Raw genomic sequence first — 17,393 nt, 5'->3', positions numbered from 1 at the left:
GGGTTTCAAGTTTTCGCGACTACGTCAATGCTCACGTGACCAGTATCGACGTATCGCGGTTGGTTGAGAGCCGAGAGAGCTATCAAATGTCAAGATGTCTGCTAGCAGTAAAGTGTTAGGAGTCTGGGATGAAAAAGTGATTTTCTGGAAGAATATGTAGAATTTTTCATCTCCTTACCAGTCAGAGGTAAAATTTAACGTTCACATTATGTCGCTCGAATAATATCGGTTCATAAAAGTGTCTGTCATTTATGAAAATCATGTGCTTGATTCGGTGGATATTACCCACGAAGTTTGTACGCCGATTTGACAGAAGGCAGGCAGACGTAAATATTGAGCCGATACATTACTTTCGCAATGATTATTATTTCCGATAATTATTATGACATAAATTTTCACATTGAAATTAACGCCGGGACTGATTAATTCGAGGATTGGATTTCGGAAATTCGATCGCAAAATGTGAAAGTCAATGATTCCTTTCATTAACAGAATATAATTATGATTTGTTTATTTATAATTCTGTTAATTCACGCTTTTGAATTCCTCATCTGATATGTATTACTTACCACACATGCACTATTTCGTTTTTCTTTTCGTCGTAATATGATACGCAGAAATGAAACAGAACTCCTCTCAGAATTAACACTGTCAGCTGATATATCAATGTGTTCGTTGATATTTTTAGTCGTACAGTTACTGTACATTCATCCCACTGCATAAAATAACTACTCGTATTAATATTCTTCTTATAACACAGCCGTTTCAATAATTTTCTGTTTTTACCTTTCCTACTTTACGTGCAACTAGACCTATACCTGTGACTTGGTTACTCGACATATTGAAAATCAGCAATACCGAAACCCATGAGTAAAGTGGCATTCACTTTTTTCATTGATAAATACACTTATCGCCACCGGAGGTCAACCACTTGAGACAGCACTGACCGCTTTACTACTTATTTATTGTGTCACCTTTAATCAGTTACAAAATATACCAATAGCCATATTTCTTTGCAATGCTATATCGTACCTTACTTATTGTCTGTTACATAAATAGTGTAAATTAGAAACTAAGAAAACTATGCTAATGAAATGAAAATTAATAGTCTAGTCACTATAATTTCCTATTTATACCTATGTTTGTTCACTGAGAATGCGTCCATATGATAATCATCACCGCTTATCTTGGTACAGTATATATTATTAATGCATCAGAATTTGAGTAGTTTTTTTTCTGCTTGTAGCAAATTCGCAACTATGAACATAATGCGCAAGTTGCGAGGGAGCAACAGTGTTGCTGGTGTCGGATCTGGAAGTGGGGGTAGCATCGATGACGGAGCTAGTGGAGCCAACCCACAGCATACAGCTTTGGGCCTCATGCATCTCAAGAAGCTTTTTTCAGAATACACACATCCACCACACCCTCTTAGTGAGGCAGAACGTGATGACAAACTTTATAACATGCTACCCTTGTTCTGCAAGGTAAAATTAGTACGGAACATTGGTTGATGCAATTGTTTTTTTTAACAGTCAAGAGAAATTCTTTGTATTTCACTGATCTAAAATATTTAGTTCTATCAGACCTGATTTCTCATGTATTTCATTTTTCCAATTCTAGGTCTTTGGTTCTAGTCCTTCTGGGGATATGAACGAAAAATTCTGGGACATACTAGCATTTACTCAACAAGTGTCCAAGTTAATGGTCTCCGAAATACGACGACGAGCTAGTAACCAAAGTACTGAAACAGCCAGCTGTGCTATTGTTAAATTTCTTGAGATCGAAAATAGCGAAGAATCTAGTAATGGATGGATGTTACTATCGGCGCTAAATCTGTTAGCTGCTGGTGATACCTCTCTAATACAGGTGAGACATTCAACAGCTATTCAATTGATTTTACTGTTTAGAGTTGTCAATGATTCCCCCAAATAACTTAACTCAAGTAGTGTATAATCAGTCAACAACAGATGATTATTAGTATTTCATTAAATCTTTTCCAGGTTATGACAACAGCCTCAGTACCATCAACATTAGTTAAATGTCTTTATTTATTTTTTGACTTGCCTCAAATGAGTGAAGTCGAAGCTGATGTAGCTGATACTAATAGCGAATTTACTCCAAGAGAACGCAGGATCTTGCTACAGAAAATATTTGTACAGGTCCGCTTCAAACTTCTGTTGAATAAGTATATTTCTATGCTATTTAAACCTTACTAACTTGTCAATACCATTGAATGGAAGCAGGTATTGGTGAGATTGTGCAGCCACCCATACCCAGCAGAAGAGCTTGCAAGAAAAGATGATCTCACCTTATTATTTTCTGCGATAACAAGCTGGTGTCCACAGTATAATGTAATGTGGCGTAAAAGTGCTGCGGAAGTCTTAATGACATTATCACGGCATGGCCTGACGCAGAATGTTGTTGCTTATATTCACAGTAAGCAGACAGATTGAAGTGGAAATTATTCTTCCTTTAAAATGACAAAACAAATCCTGAGTCTTACTTATTTCTCATTGCAGACAAGGGATGTATAGCACTCTGTATAGATAATATGCAAAGAGTTCCCGAACTCGCACCCTTGGAAGTGGTAGAGATGTTTGTGACTGTATTTTGCTTCCTAAAAGACTCAAGTGAAGTATCGCAAACACTTCTGGATGATTTCCGAGCTTGCCAAGGATATATTTTCTTGTCGGAATTTTTGCTGAAGTAAGGATTTGCGAAATTATCTGTGGAATGTGTTTTGTTTTTAACAAGTTCCAATGGCCACTGTATTTACATCATTTTAATACACTGTCTTTACCTTAAAATTTGCTGCAGGCATGCTCCGTCAAGACTAGAGCAAGATGGTAGAGCAGAGGCTCAAGATGCGATCAGAAATTTAGTATTGATGCTAGCTTCGTTAACAATGTGTGGTCATACGGAATTGAAACCAAGTCAAGCCAGTATGGGTTCGTTATTTCAAATGCTCGGCTTCACTCTCCCTCAACCGAGTAACAGAGGTGCGATATATTTTTGCTTTATTCAAAGTTATTGTTTCTAGAATCTAATATGCATATTAAATTGAGAAAAAACAATTGCGGTTTCTTTTTCAGGTGGAAGTGTTCGCAATATACAAGCATTCCAAGTCTTACAATCAGTATTTGTGAAATCGAATTCTCCACTGTTATGCTGCACAATACTGGATGCTATATCAAGCGTTTATCACAGCGACAATGCTAACTACTTCATACTTGAAGGACAAAACACACTTTCTCAATTTGCAGAGAAAATTCACTTGAAGAATCCGGAAATACAGGAAAAATTTTTCCAGTTACTTGAGTTCATAGTGTTTCAGTTGAATTTTGTGCCTTGCAAAGAACTCATATCACTTTCGATATTACTTAAATCCAACAATTCTGTCAGCTGCAGTATCATGTGTATGGAAACACTCCTGAATATACTGAGGTAACTAATAAAATTTGCCGCATAAATGTTAACAACTTGATGTATTGATCGTTTGTCATTGAATTCTGATTACTCACTTCAATCGAAATTCAATTCATCAGGCACAACACAATATTTAAAGAAGTATACAGAGAAGTTGGAATGTTAGAAGTCTTTGTGACTTGTCTTCATCGATATGCAACATTACTTAAGGATAAACAAGTTGCTCAAGATCAAGGATTGGGTATGTACTTCATTGTGTTTTATTAGTTTTTAATTTTCTTGTTACTCAAAAGTCATCTTAATATTTCAGAGTACATAATGTGTCCAGATCAAGAGCGTCTGGGTGCTTTGATCATGGAAGCATTGACTACACTGTTAGCAGGCAATGTTCAAAATGCTAACGTATTTAGAGAATGTGGAGGAGCTCGTTGTTCTCACAATCTTGTACCATACACCGATTGTAGGCATCAAGCACTTGGAATTGTTAGGGAATTAGTGATAAGTGCTGGCGGAGACGATGACATGGCTACATTACTTGGAGTAATGCATTCCGCACCGCCAACTGCGTTGGTTCTGAAAACTCATATTTTGAAGGTACGTTGTGTGGCAATATAAGACTAAAGCAACATCCAGGAAATAAATAGTTCGTACATTATTAATTTATATAATATTGTTCCATATTTTTCAGTCCTTGCTCGCTTGCCTGAGAGAGTCTCATCGGACAAGAACAGTATTTCGTAAAGTGGGAGGGTTTGTTTATGTGATGTCAGTTTTGGTATCTTTGGAAAGTAGACTGGGCAACAAATTTGTGGAAAATAATGAGCCATGTAACAATATATCTCAAAACATGTGTCGGAATGAATCTCCATTACTGATGTTGTTACATGTTGTGTTTCACACAATCAGCACTGCCATGCGATTTGAACCAGCGAATGCTAAATTTTTCCATCATGAGGTACTTGCTTCAATACATTTTTGATTTCGTGGATTTTCCAAATTTAAGATACAGTAAATCAGATTATAAACCATTTTTCATTTCTCGACACTGCTTACAGATATGTCAATCAAGCTTATGTGACACTCTGCGACTCCTTGGTTGTTTCTCCTCGCAAACAAAGTTGACTAATTCTGACGTTGTTTTGACATCGAATCACCACAATGTGTTGCATTCGTTATTTACTAGCAATGTTTTGGATCCTACATTTCCAAGCGAAATGCCAAACGCCCTTGGCTACGCATGCTTGTTATTGAGGCTTCTTTACGACGTTGCCTTAGATGCGTTCGACAAACCAAATTTGACTGGAGTAGGAGTTCGATCTCCAAGTCACAGACATGTAAACATTGAGGTAAAACAGAAACAAAATTCCTCTAATCTGATACTGGTGTCTTATTCGGAATTTGACTTGCTGCAAACATACTAAGTGAAAATTTTGTTCTAGCACCAAAAGTCTCTTGATTCCCCGGGTAGTGGAAAACGTTCGACTGTAAATTCGTTGAACTTGAATCCTCCAACTCCGGAACCAATTGTCATACACCCTGGGATTGTCGTTGGAATGCTTCATCTTCTTCCGTCGATAACAGACGATACAGAAAAACAAATAGCTTTAGCCTTGCAGTTATATATAGCTGAAATAATCAAGAGCTTAGTACGTTCGGAAAGGAACCAGCAAGTAATGTGTGAAGCGGGAATGGCAGGTGAACTTCTGACCATGGGAAAAGTTGCGCTCCAGGATGAAACACATCCACTACATCAACCTTTGCAATATATAATTGAACGACTTGCTGCCCAGTCTTTAGAACCAACAGACTTGAGGTATACAAGGCGAAATCCAACTTACATGAATATCTATTTTAAATAGAATGGAATTACTCAGCAATTTATTACTCCAAAGTTCAAACAATACTTGATTATTTTTTCATGACAGGGAGTTCTTGCGGCTTGGAGATCCATTATGCTGCATCTCATTAGATGATATTGAGCCCAATAAGCCCAAACCCGGGGGACCGGTTCCCCTAACACGCATAAAAACACTAGTATCCATGACAACGCCGAAAGACTTTAGAGCTCATGGATCTTGCACACTACCACCGTTTGTTGAGTTGGACATGAGTGCAGAAGGCTTTGCCTGTCTATACCTACCTAGCATTGCACCTCAGAGTACCACACCACCTACAGTCGTTACTGCTGATAACAGTGTTCTCGGAGGCATTGGTTCTGGTAAGTAAATTCATCTGCCTCTTAACAAATTTCAATTTTGACGAAAATCGCAATATTCTTGTAGAAATGTAACACCACCACGATTAGGGTTGATGTAAAATGAAACTAATAGCTTGTATTAACGGTTTATTGTTAATGAAAAATGATCAACATTTAGATGAAGAACATTAACTAACTATATTCGTCATTCATGTAGGTTGAAATCATTCAACTACATATCTTTACATGACACCTACAAGCTATTGGGTTTAAAAAAGTGATATTTGCATTGGTATATCTCCTCCAATGATTACATCCTACACACGCTGTCTACATTGAATAATTGCAGTGGTATTGTTAATGTCAAGTGTGTCGTCCCGTGTTCCCATGCTTGGCTTCTCTTTGACTCCCCTCTACAATCTCAGTTATTACTGTCTACTCTGGATATTGACCAGCCACATGAGCATTAGTTCAGTGATTATTTCAATTTGTGATTAGTGTTATTTCTCTCAATTACTAACACAGTAAATATCTTTTGGATCTTTTTCTTTCAGGTGATCGATTATTTCCGCCACAAACTGGACTGACATTCAGTACTTGGATATGTGTAGACAAGTTTAGTGATCCACGAACTGATCCACATTGTGTGAGATTATTAACTCTAGTACGCAGCCCACAAGCATCAAGAGATTTAATTTGTCTCACAGCAGTTCTTAGTGCAAGAGATAAAGCCATTATTGTATCAACACATGAAACTCCATTACCACAAAGTGAGTATTATATTCATAATTTTAATTAGAGGACTAACAAAATTTTCAAAATGATGCACATCCAAAATCTTCAGATGTAGGTGAATGGGAACCAGAAGTCACGGGTGAATACGGAGCACGGGTGTGGTGTCCAGATTTACTTCACGAAGGACAATGGCATCACATAGCCATTGTACTAAATCGAGCAGTTTTAAAGAATTCTAGTTTCTCTCTCTACCTCGATGGCCAGCACATTTTTAGCCAAAAGGTAGCCTATAAATAACCTGAAATATCGGTAATATTGATGTTGAAGCTTTGTCGTAAATTATTGTATCATTAAACTAATTCCTTATCTACCTGTAGCTGCACTATATATCTCAAACTCCTGGGTGTGGCGCAGCAAATTTGACTGTCGCATCCCCGGTATATGGGTACATTGGTACACCACCATGTTGGCGGAGGTATTCTAGACTGACTTGGAAGCAGGGACCGTGTCACCTGGTGGAAGAAGTGTTCAATGCTCAAAATATAGCCACACTATTCAAATTGGGACCGCACTATATGGGCAGTCTACAAGCGCCACAGTTAGGTAAGTAAAATTTCCCGAATATGCGTTATGTAAAGAAAACTGCAGTCCCAAATGTCTGGATCAAAATACACATAAGTATTTCATAGCAGCAATTCAGTTCTGAAGGAATGAATGTCATTTACATAAATTTGCATTTCTTCATTGTAAATGGTGATGATACGCGCCTTTTTTCTTTTACATTGACATTCTGTATAACTCGATCTATACTACACAGGTTCTGAGCCGTTGCCAGCACTTGTAGTCGAAGAAAAAGTTGTATTTGGATTAAATGCAAAAGCTATGTCACAACTGACGCTTGCTAAAATTCGAAAAGTCTATAGTCGAGCTGATAACAAATCCATAGCTAAACAGGTACGATTATTAAAAATTAATTGTATATTGGTAGAACAAGATTAGCTTCTAGAGCGCACATTAAATATAACAATTATGGCTATGTTTTCATCATGGTTTTTTTCCTCTGATCTGTGTCTTAATTTTAAATTTATTTCTCAAAAAGTTGGGCATGTCATCCCATGAGAATGCCACACCTATCAGAGTGCTTCACAACTCAGCAGGACACCTCAGTGGTCCAGCAAGGGCTCTTGGCGGTGTCGTCGTAGGGTATCTTGGAGTAAGAGTCTTCAGTCCTCGACCTGTTGCCACAATGATTGATAATGTGGGCGGCTGCTCTGTTTTGCTTGGTAAGTTGTGTTGTACGTTACTTAAGCAGTTTACTGGAGTCATCGTACACGTGACAGATTTTGATAATTGTTTCATAGGTCTTATCGCAATGGCGCAAGATGTAGAATCTCTTTATGCTGCTGTTAAGGCCTTAGTTTGCGTTGTCCGATCGAATCAAGCTGCTCAACAAGAAATGGACCGCAGAAGAGGATACCAAACCTTAGCTATGCTCTTGAGAAGGAAGTGCCCATTACTAAACAGCCATATTTTACATCTTACGTTCAGTTTAGTAGGTACAGTTGATAGCGGTAGAGAAACCAGTGCCATTCCCAATTTGACGGCATTCCAAGATCTTCTGTGTGACTTGGAGGTATTTCATAATCATCTAACAATTGTAATAAGTGTAATCCAATTTTGAAGTTCTTGATAGGAAAGAGAAAGATACATGACCGTTTTTATTTTCATAGGTATGGCATGAAGCACCTGGAGAACTTCTACGCTCCCTTCTTGAACACCTGTACGAATTAATTGCTGAATCAAGCGAAAAGAGAACCAACCTCCGAATAATGAGAGATCTACAATTAGTTCATAAATTACTACATATTCTCAGTGATGTCAAACAAAATACTACTAGACAGGTCCTTTTAGCGCTGTTGAGTATCTTGCTGGGCCAACCAAGACAGGCTGATCTCCTGTGGTAGGTTATATTCTTCATTAACAGGCATTGACGTTTTCTGATTGATTTTTTTCTTCTTTGAGGTATTCAAGAATTTTGTACGTTTAGAATTTTCTCATATTTGCACAATGATGGATATATGACCCTGAGAGCAATATAAATATTTCAGGTTCGGCCAATTTATCGTTGCTACTTTGCCAGTTGGATCGGAAAAACATCTAGTTTTGCGAGAAGGTGAAAACGGCAAGGAGGGTGAAGGGGAGAATATTTTGTTGAGGAATCGATGCCTCCAGCTACTACACTCGTTATTATTCTCTGGAATGAAAGTGACCAATAAGTAAGTAAAAGTATAACACCCCGTGGACAATAGTTTGATTTGTGGTAGTTCCTCAGAGTGACGTTAGGTATCCATTTGCTCCTAATATTATATCCACCTAATAATTTTGATATCTATTTACAGCATGTGCGAAGATGTTGTAAAAGTGTTAGGATTAGATTGGATACTGTTGTTTCTCCAACCTGGACTTCACAGCACTACAGTTGTATGGGGACTACGGATCCTTGTAGCTGTGACCTCTGTACAGTCGATATTACAAAAGTTTAAAGAGGGAACAACCAATGGTGGTTGGTTAAGGCACACTGACCCCAACAGAATGGCCTTAGCGCTTGGTAAATATAATTGGGTTAAATGTGTAGGATGTTATTTTGCAGAAAAATTTATGTAGCAAGATACAGCACATAGTTCACTCTCGTTATGTGACTGAGTTTCCTTAAAATAATTACAGGGTGTCATCAACAGATGACTAGTGGTGAAATAAAATCCGTAGGTCTTCATGTGCCAGGATTTCAGCATCTTGGCTGGCTACTTCCCCAACATGTGGATCTTGTTCCTGAGCTGTATTTTTTGTTTATTGCTCTGATGTTGGGACAGCCAGTGAAACTTTTACCTGCCGATTCGAAGGTAATTATAAGCATGATTAATTTTTTAATTGAAACACACGTACCACAAGCTGCATTATCACATTCTTATTTCAGTTGGATCTCAACAATGTCTGGAATTTTATGTTCGGTGTACCAGCTAATCAATCCCTTTCCTCATTATCTGGAAAAATCAATTTATGTCCTGAAGCTGTTGTCACATTATTGGCTATGGTTCGCACTATGCTTAATAGTCATATCAATGGGTATGTACACTGTTCAAATCGATAGTATCGATAGTCCTATATTGCTGTATCAATAAATTCACGGTTGATGCATTTTGAGAATGGTTCAATCCTTTGCAGGTCAGAAACGTTACCAGAGTGGCTCAACGACTATCCAGTGACAATCATACAATTTCTGTTTTTTCTCTATCACAACTTTAACGATTTTATGCAAGTTTATATGACTGCTGAAGTCCTAGGTGCGCTAGCAGGGACATTATTTCCAAAACCGCCCAGCTGCAGTCAAGACAGTAGTGGAGCCAGCACACCTGCTGATGAGGTAATTAGATAAATTGGTATAGCATTAGTCTATGAGATACTCGAGCCAGAAGCATTATTATTTATTTTTTTTTTTTCTTCACAGGAACCGGTTTTAGTAAGATCTCCATCAAAAGATATTGGTCTGACGAATCATATAGCCAAGAAATTCGTCATGGACTTTCTTCGTGTCATAATTGTTGACTCTTTATCACTGCCGGTAACTGCAAAGGCACCGCCCTCAATCGATCTCGTATTGGAAGCATGGCCTGAGCATGCTTCAACCAGTCAACAAACTCGCTATCAAACTGAAGTGTTGTCGATTTTAATGGAGCATTTATTGGCAGCAGATGTTTTGATCGGTGAACAGGCTGCATTGCCTGTAGTACCTGGTGGATCAGCTAATAACATAACTAGTAACGTTTGCTATGTTGCTGCCAGAATAGTGGATAAATTGTGGCAAGGAGCATTGACTAAAGACCCTCACGAAGTGTTCGATTTCATTGTAAAATTAATTGGACAAGCAAAGCGTAGACCAGGTGTGGTCAGTATGGAGGGACTTCACCACTGTCTCAATAGAACCATCCTATTCCTTCTTTCTCGAGCTACTGATTCTATAGCTGATCAAATGGCTGTGCTCGAAGCATTGCATAAACTGACTAACAACAGATTATTAGTGTTTGGCGCAGGCAATCATGAGCTCGAATTCATTGGCTGTTTGACTTATTGCCTTCTTCAGCTGACAGCAGACATGAAAATTATGTTGGATACGAATATGAAAACTACATGGCATGTTAATCCCCAAGTTGAGGCTAGCGATGACAGATTAACATCTCATCAAGGACATAACTTGATGGCTGTAGCTGCGTTGAGAGTATGGGAGGAATTATATGTATGTAAAAAACCAGCTATTGAGGAAGTATTCAAAGTGACTCTAATTCCACCAACTGGTAATGAACGAGCTCCTGATCTAGCCATAGTAAGAGATCAAGTATCCGAAGCTGCCACTAAGTTATGGCTCAATTATGTTGATTTAGAACGTAAAGCATCTTACCGAGTGCCTTGGGAATTGCATAATCAAATACAATCTGTAAGTGTGTTGATTATATACAACTTTTAGACAAAGCTTCTACCTGAAAAATCTTAAGATAAATAAAATTCATTGTAATGTTTACTGATTTTTAATAGAAAATACAGAAGGTTACCGGTGGTTTAACAAGATTAGCCAGTCGAACTAAAGTTAGAAAAGAAGAATCCGTTCATGTTCGAGTTAGACTCCATCAAAACAAAGTCGCTCAATGGACTGAACAGCATGTCGCCTTGGTCAGAGAATTAGCTGCTTCCAGACGTCTTCAGCATCAGCATACCAATCAACATACACAGCGATATGTTTACCAGGTATCATCTTTACTCATAATTCAATAGCTGTTTGCTTTTATTTCATCCATAAAGTATTCAATAAAATTAGTCCGTAAAACTATAAGCAATATACACACTTGTTATTCTCGTTTCAGGAATGGCTACAGACAGAAACAGAACTTACTAGAGAACGCGGCCTTTGGGGACCGCCGACTCCCACACAACTTGACAAGTGGATGCTTGATATGACTGAGGGACCGTGTAGAATGCGTAAAAAGATGATGAAAAATGATCTCTTCTACATTCACTACCCTTACAGGCCTGAATTGGAACATCCAGATAATGTGAGTTGGAATTGTCTTTTGATCGAATAGGTTTCAATTTATTTTCTTTTGCAAGCTGTTCAATTAAACTTTCAATGGATGTGGTATTTTATTTAGATGAATAACTACTGGCTTGTCTTTCGTTTTCTATAGAAACAACTTAAATACAAAGTTGCAACTAGTACAGACAGTAAAGAGTATTATTTGAAACAATTGGGAAATTCTGCTGGAATGTTTGAACGAGAACGTGATCCTGTAATAGACGATAGTCCGTTAAATGTAAATGATACCTCAGCCGATAGTGAACCACCAATGGTACCTTGTACTCTTGAACGTCACGCCAGTGAGCCTGACGAAACAATTGAAGACATTGAGCAAGAAGAAGAAAACAATCAAACGGTCCCTGATAATCAGACGTTACTCAGATTACTTGAAGAACATGAAAAGGTAGAGTGTACATACATCAGTGAAATCGGGAAAATGATATTGACTGTTAATTCACTTCTAGATAAGTCATATGTTCAGATGCGCTAGAATACAAGGTTTAGACACAACTGAGGGACTGCTCTTATTTGGGAAAGAGCATTTTTACGTAATCGATGGATTTACTTTATTGAAATCTCGGGAGATTCGAGATATCGAAAGTCTGCCAGAGGCATATGAACCTATATTACCTTCACCTGGCTCGCCTCGAAGATCTAGAGCAATGAGACAATGTTCAAAATTCAACTATGAAGACATAAGGTGCAGTTATCCGCTAGAGTTACCTAATTTAGATGAATAGTGAACTGCTACTTTACTTATCCGTTTAATTTTCCAGGGAGGTACACAAAAGAAGATATCTGTTACAGCCAATGGCATTGGAAGTATTTAGCGGTGATGGTAGAAATTATTTGTTAGCATTTCCAAGAAAAGTTAGGAACAAGGTTTACACGCGGTAAGAGTCGCAGTGATTATTACTTCCAGCATGTTAAATAAAACCATAAAAGTAATGAATTGCATCTTTCTTCAGATTTATGACTTTTGCAACGGCCATAGCTGATAGTGCTCAACAATCTGTAGCAGGACAAAAACGAACAGCAAATGTTGAGCAAGCGACGGGTCTTCTTTCGAATTTGATTGGTGAAACATCGGTCACTCAACGATGGGTGGTGTGTAAAATTAAAAATATGATATGAATAAGAACGATGTTTCAATATAACCATAACATTTTTATTTTCGATTCAGAGAGGAGAAATATCCAACTTCCAATACCTCATGCATCTAAATACCTTAGCTGGTCGTAGCTATAATGATCTCATGCAGTATCCAATATTTCCATGGATTTTGGCTGACTATGATAGTGAAGAACTAGACTTAAGTGATCCGGCAACTTTCAGGGACTTTAGTAAACCTATGGGGGCTCAAAGTCCAGAACGACTTTTACAGTTTAAAAAACGGTACAATTTTTATATAAATAATGTGCTATGCAAAATGTTTTATCTCAATATATAAAGTTGATTAAAAATCTTAATATCAATTCCAGATACAAAGAATGGGATGATCCACACGGAGAAACTCCACCTTATCATTATGGCACTCACTATTCTTCAGCGATGATTGTGTGTTCGTATCTTGTCAGAATGGAGCCGTTTACCCAACATTTTCTAAGGCTACAAGTTAGTATTTCTTGAATTTTTTATTTCATCGTTTAACCAGAATGATCTGTTTACATTCTACAGGTAGCGTTAACATGAATTCTAATTTGTTTAGGGTGGCCATTTCGATCTAGCTGACAGGATGTTTAATAGTATTAAAGAGGCTTGGCTTTCTGCATCTAAACATAACATGGCTGATGTTAAGGAGCTTATACCAGAATTCTTTTATCTGCCAGAATTTCTCATCAATTCAAATAATTTCGATTTAGGTATATACTTTTCTCCATTCAGTTCAAAATATTTTAATCAATCATCACTACTTATTTTATGATGTATGTGACAGGTTCTAAGCAAAGTGGGGTACAGCTGGGTGATATTGTTCTTCCTCCTTGGGCTAAGCAAGATCCTCGCGAGTTTATCAGAGTGCATAGACTTGCTTTAGAATGCGATTATATATCGCAACACTTGCATCAGTGGATAGACTTAATATTTGGTTACAAACAGAATGGCCAATATGCAGTCGATGCAGTCAACGTATTCCATCATTTATTTTATGAAGGAAATGTTGATATCTACAAGTCAGTATATTTGTGTTGAAAACAGAGCATCTCTTATTCATTAGTTCCTATCAAGTTATATTCTAGGATAGAATATTTGTACTATCGTTTCAAATTGTTTGTATAAAAAAAATGTTTGACTTTCCCAGCATCGATGACCCATTGAAAAAGAATGCAACAATTGGATTTATCAATAATTTTGGTCAGATTCCTAAGCAGTTATTCAAAAAACCACATCCAGCAAAAAAGATGACGCAAAGAACTAGTGTGATCGATCCCGGACCTATTACGCCAGGCCTAAGTATCACCACTTCCGATAGACTGTTCTTCCATAATCTTGACAATCTAAAACCATCCCTTCAACCAATCAAAGGTATATGATATTACAATATTCGGTACAAGACTTTTGGCCATTGGGTTTTGTTAATTGTAGTAATTTATAAATGTTTGTAAAAATTTTAATTCCTTGTAGAGTTGAAAGGGCCCGTTGGTCACATACTACACCTAGATAAAGCTGTACTTGCTGTTGAGCAGAACAAAACTCTAATACCACCGTCGTATAATAAATACGTTGCCTGGGGTTTTGCCGATCATTCTTTAAGAATAGGAAATTATGACAGTGATAAAGCGATATTTGTATGTGAGGCAATGATGCAGAGTAGCGGTGAAATTGTATCGTGCGTTTGTCCATCTTCTAAACAGATTGTCACTGCAGGCACCAGTTCGGTATGTAATTTATCTTTGTAAATACAAAAGTCTCATCATTGCTTATAATTAGTAATTTTGTACTTTTCAAGGTCGTTACTGTTTGGGAATACGCCAAACGTCAGCTTTCTATCAAACAGTGCTTATATGGGCACACTGATGCTGTAACTTGTTTAGCTTCAAGTCCCGCATACAATGTCATCGTTTCTGGCTCTCGAGATGGTACCGCAATAATTTGGGATTTGTCTCGCTGCCTCTTTGTTCGACAACTCAGAGGTCATGCAGGTCCAGTTGCTGCAGTAGCAATTAATGACTTGACGGTAAAGCTTTTCCGCTCATCTCGAATTATTTTAAGAATTGTCACAAATTTTAGGAGAAAAATAGGGTCTGATCCATATTCTGATATCTTAATTCTATTCCATTCTATTTTTAGGGTGATATTGCGACTTGCGCTGCTACCTGGCTTCATGTGTGGAGTATAAATGGTGAAGAGCTGGCCAGTGTAAATACTTGTGTCGGTCGAGCTGACCGGATGCAACAAATACTGTGCGTCGCGTTTAGTCAGACACACGAATGGGACTCGCAAAATGTTATAATGACTGGATCGACGGACGGTGTTGCCAGAGTAAGTTGCGGCATACCTTTGATGTGGCTGAGAGTTTTACATATATAATATGCTTCCACTGGGTAACTATGATAATTCCGTGGTTTTAGATGTGGTCAATGGACTTTGTTCAAGTACCTGCTGAGGATGAGAAAGCTGAAGAAATTGAAGTGAAAAAAGAGGTGGAAGAAGATTTTTGCAATGTTAAAAGTGACAATGAAAATACTAAGAAAAGAGTTCACGATCTTGTCAAGCAAATAAGTATGTCTACCGAACGTACAGGTACAAAAGCAATAACTATCGGTATTTATTGCAATTTATTTCATACCGATACAAAAACAATCAAAATGTACTGAAATCGTCACCATCCATTAAAAATACTTACTATTCGTGGTTCAAATAATTTTATTACTTATCTAGGTATGTTGGTCAAGAGTGGGTCTGAAAGCAGTCTTTCCGAGACTGAAAATTCTAAAGAAGCATCTCGTCTTCACGAGGAAAAGGAAGAATGTTCCGACAATGAATCGAACAATGGTTCAAACAATAAACCTGCTCAGCAAAGTAATCATGCTGCTACTGTGGTACTGAGAAGAAAGAGCCGGTGCAATCCAATGTTCAGAAAAAGTGAAGGAGGTGGGCGAGCTGATAGTGAAGGATCCCAAATAAGGTAGTTTCATTTTCAGTTAACTTGTGTTAGAAATAGAATCAAACCAAATATTCTGGTAATATATACTTTACCCTCTAATCAAAATTAACAATTTCACAGTGAATCAGTTGTGGGCACCGGAGATAATACAGAAGGTGCTTTGAGAGCTAGTAAAAGCGATACCAGCCTTACAGATAGTTTTGTCATGGTGACAGAAGCGGACACCAAGCCAAAGAAAATTAACCCTCAAAACATTCTTAGAAACGGTTTTAAGTGGCAGAGACAACTAGTATTTAGAAGTAAACTGACCATGCACACTGCCTACGATCGAAAAGATAATGCCGAACCTGCATCTATTACAGCACTTGCAGTTTCAAGGCACGTTTCAATGTCAAGTTTGATTTTTTTCTTACGATTTTCTAGCTTTATTCATATATTTTTCTCATCTGTTTTGGGTACTGGAATAAAATAAGTAATGATTTTTTAAACAGAGACCATAGAGCAGTATACGTTGGCGACACTAGAGGACGCGTGTTTTCTTGGAGTGTATGTGAACAACCCGGGAGAACCGTTGCAGATCATTGGCTCAAAGATGAAGGAGCTGATTCTTGCGCTGGCTGTGGAGTGAGATTCAATCTATATGAACGGCGACATCATTGTCGCAATTGCGGACAAGTTTTCTGTTCTAAGTAAGTAGGAAAATGTCTATACACTACATATCCGGCAGCTTCCCTAAATATTTTTTATAATCGAAATAAAAATTTCTTCTGTTAAGATGCAGTAGATTTGAATCTAAGATTTCGAGATTGGGCATTTTGAAACCCGTCAGAGTTTGTCAAGGGTGCTATGCTGCGCTACGATCGCAACATTCTACAGAATCCAACACTTAATGTAGTTCAACCAGGTTTTCTATTACGTATACCATTCACTCCTGAAAAATGGGAGTCAGACAATTTGTATATAGTCATGATTGTCTTTGGCATTCATTGAAAATTAGAATTGATTGATACTAGACTCGTGTAAGTGTACCCATAATCCTGCACAACGAATTTATTGCAATCTTACTCCAGAACTTGCGTTCAACTAGTGCAGTCATTTTCTTACTTTTTAAACTTTGAAGTCTTACGTAGCAGAAATACCAATACTTGCTAAGTAATAGAGGTTTTGAGACAGACAAGAACTTCAAATGTAAAGCATGGCTCGTTGAAAATTCTTTCAATTCCCCGCCAACTGGGCGAGGTAGGAACTATATTATTACATATACAATATAATGATGGCATGATGGGTGAATATATAATTTGATTGGGAAATTCGATTTATTGATGACTTTAGCCGTTGACAAAAAAAAAAAAACGAAGAGCTGATCTTATGCACGATAGCAATGAAATTCGTTTTGCAGTATCTACGCTATTATAATCTAAAATTTAGATCATAGAAATAGAATAGTGAATTATATAGCTTTCAATAATATAGCAATTGGTATTGAATTAAGAAGATGAGACATTCTCTTATCTGTTTATATACATATGTATAATTTTTTTTTTTTATAATTACTTTCTTGATATTATAAAATGGGATATTAATCATTTTTAAAACACATAACATTTGTGTGATATTGTTTTATAAGAAGATTTTCATTTTATAGAACCATACGTTCAAATTACAGTCAATTTTTTTTCTATTTAAGGAGCTGATGCATGTCAGTGTTTTTTCAACATTTTCACTCTTTTACGCTTCAGAGTAAAAATAGGATATTTTAGTACGAACACACAGTAAACAAATTTGAGAAAACATTTACAGCCATC

General features: G+C 37.3%; 1 protein-coding gene across 2 annotated transcripts; it reads left to right on the top strand.

The window, feature by feature from the left end:
* The first annotated feature begins 64 nt into the window (after positions 1-64).
* On the top strand, positions 65-16,982 carry LOC124309129 (WD repeat and FYVE domain-containing protein 3). Of its 2 annotated transcripts, none has more exons than XM_046772425.1 (46): positions 65-187; positions 1,247-1,484; positions 1,621-1,866; positions 2,001-2,159; positions 2,244-2,436; positions 2,520-2,706; positions 2,818-2,999; positions 3,093-3,444; positions 3,546-3,667; positions 3,737-4,020; positions 4,115-4,381; positions 4,482-4,772; positions 4,866-5,239; positions 5,352-5,644; positions 6,178-6,393; positions 6,468-6,640; positions 6,736-6,961; positions 7,176-7,312; positions 7,458-7,641; positions 7,720-7,991; positions 8,089-8,318; positions 8,467-8,634; positions 8,758-8,966; positions 9,083-9,258; positions 9,333-9,481; positions 9,581-9,779; positions 9,864-10,847; positions 10,946-11,155; positions 11,272-11,460; positions 11,593-11,886; positions 11,948-12,183; positions 12,260-12,376; positions 12,452-12,590; positions 12,667-12,878; positions 12,965-13,097; positions 13,192-13,345; positions 13,420-13,654; positions 13,783-14,006; positions 14,106-14,359; positions 14,431-14,658; positions 14,772-14,963; positions 15,053-15,224; positions 15,363-15,609; positions 15,709-15,966; positions 16,080-16,277; positions 16,364-16,982. In XM_046772425.1, exons 2-46 carry the CDS (start codon positions 1,260-1,262, stop codon positions 16,476-16,478), a joined length of 10,305 nt encoding a protein of 3,434 aa, XP_046628381.1. In that variant the 5' UTR covers positions 65-187; positions 1,247-1,259; the 3' UTR covers positions 16,479-16,982. The 2 variants fall into 2 exon arrangements, with proteins under 2 accessions (XP_046628381.1, XP_046628371.1); XM_046772415.1 differs by having other exon boundaries at positions 1,247-1,493.
* Positions 16,983-17,393: the final 411 nt, after the last annotated feature.

The sequence above is a fragment of the Neodiprion virginianus genome, chromosome 1 (genome assembly GCF_021901495.1).
Source record: "Neodiprion virginianus isolate iyNeoVirg1 chromosome 1, iyNeoVirg1.1, whole genome shotgun sequence".
NCBI lineage: Eukaryota > Metazoa > Arthropoda > Insecta > Hymenoptera > Diprionidae > Neodiprion > Neodiprion virginianus.
This window is presented reverse-complemented; position numbering and strand designations above follow the sequence as displayed.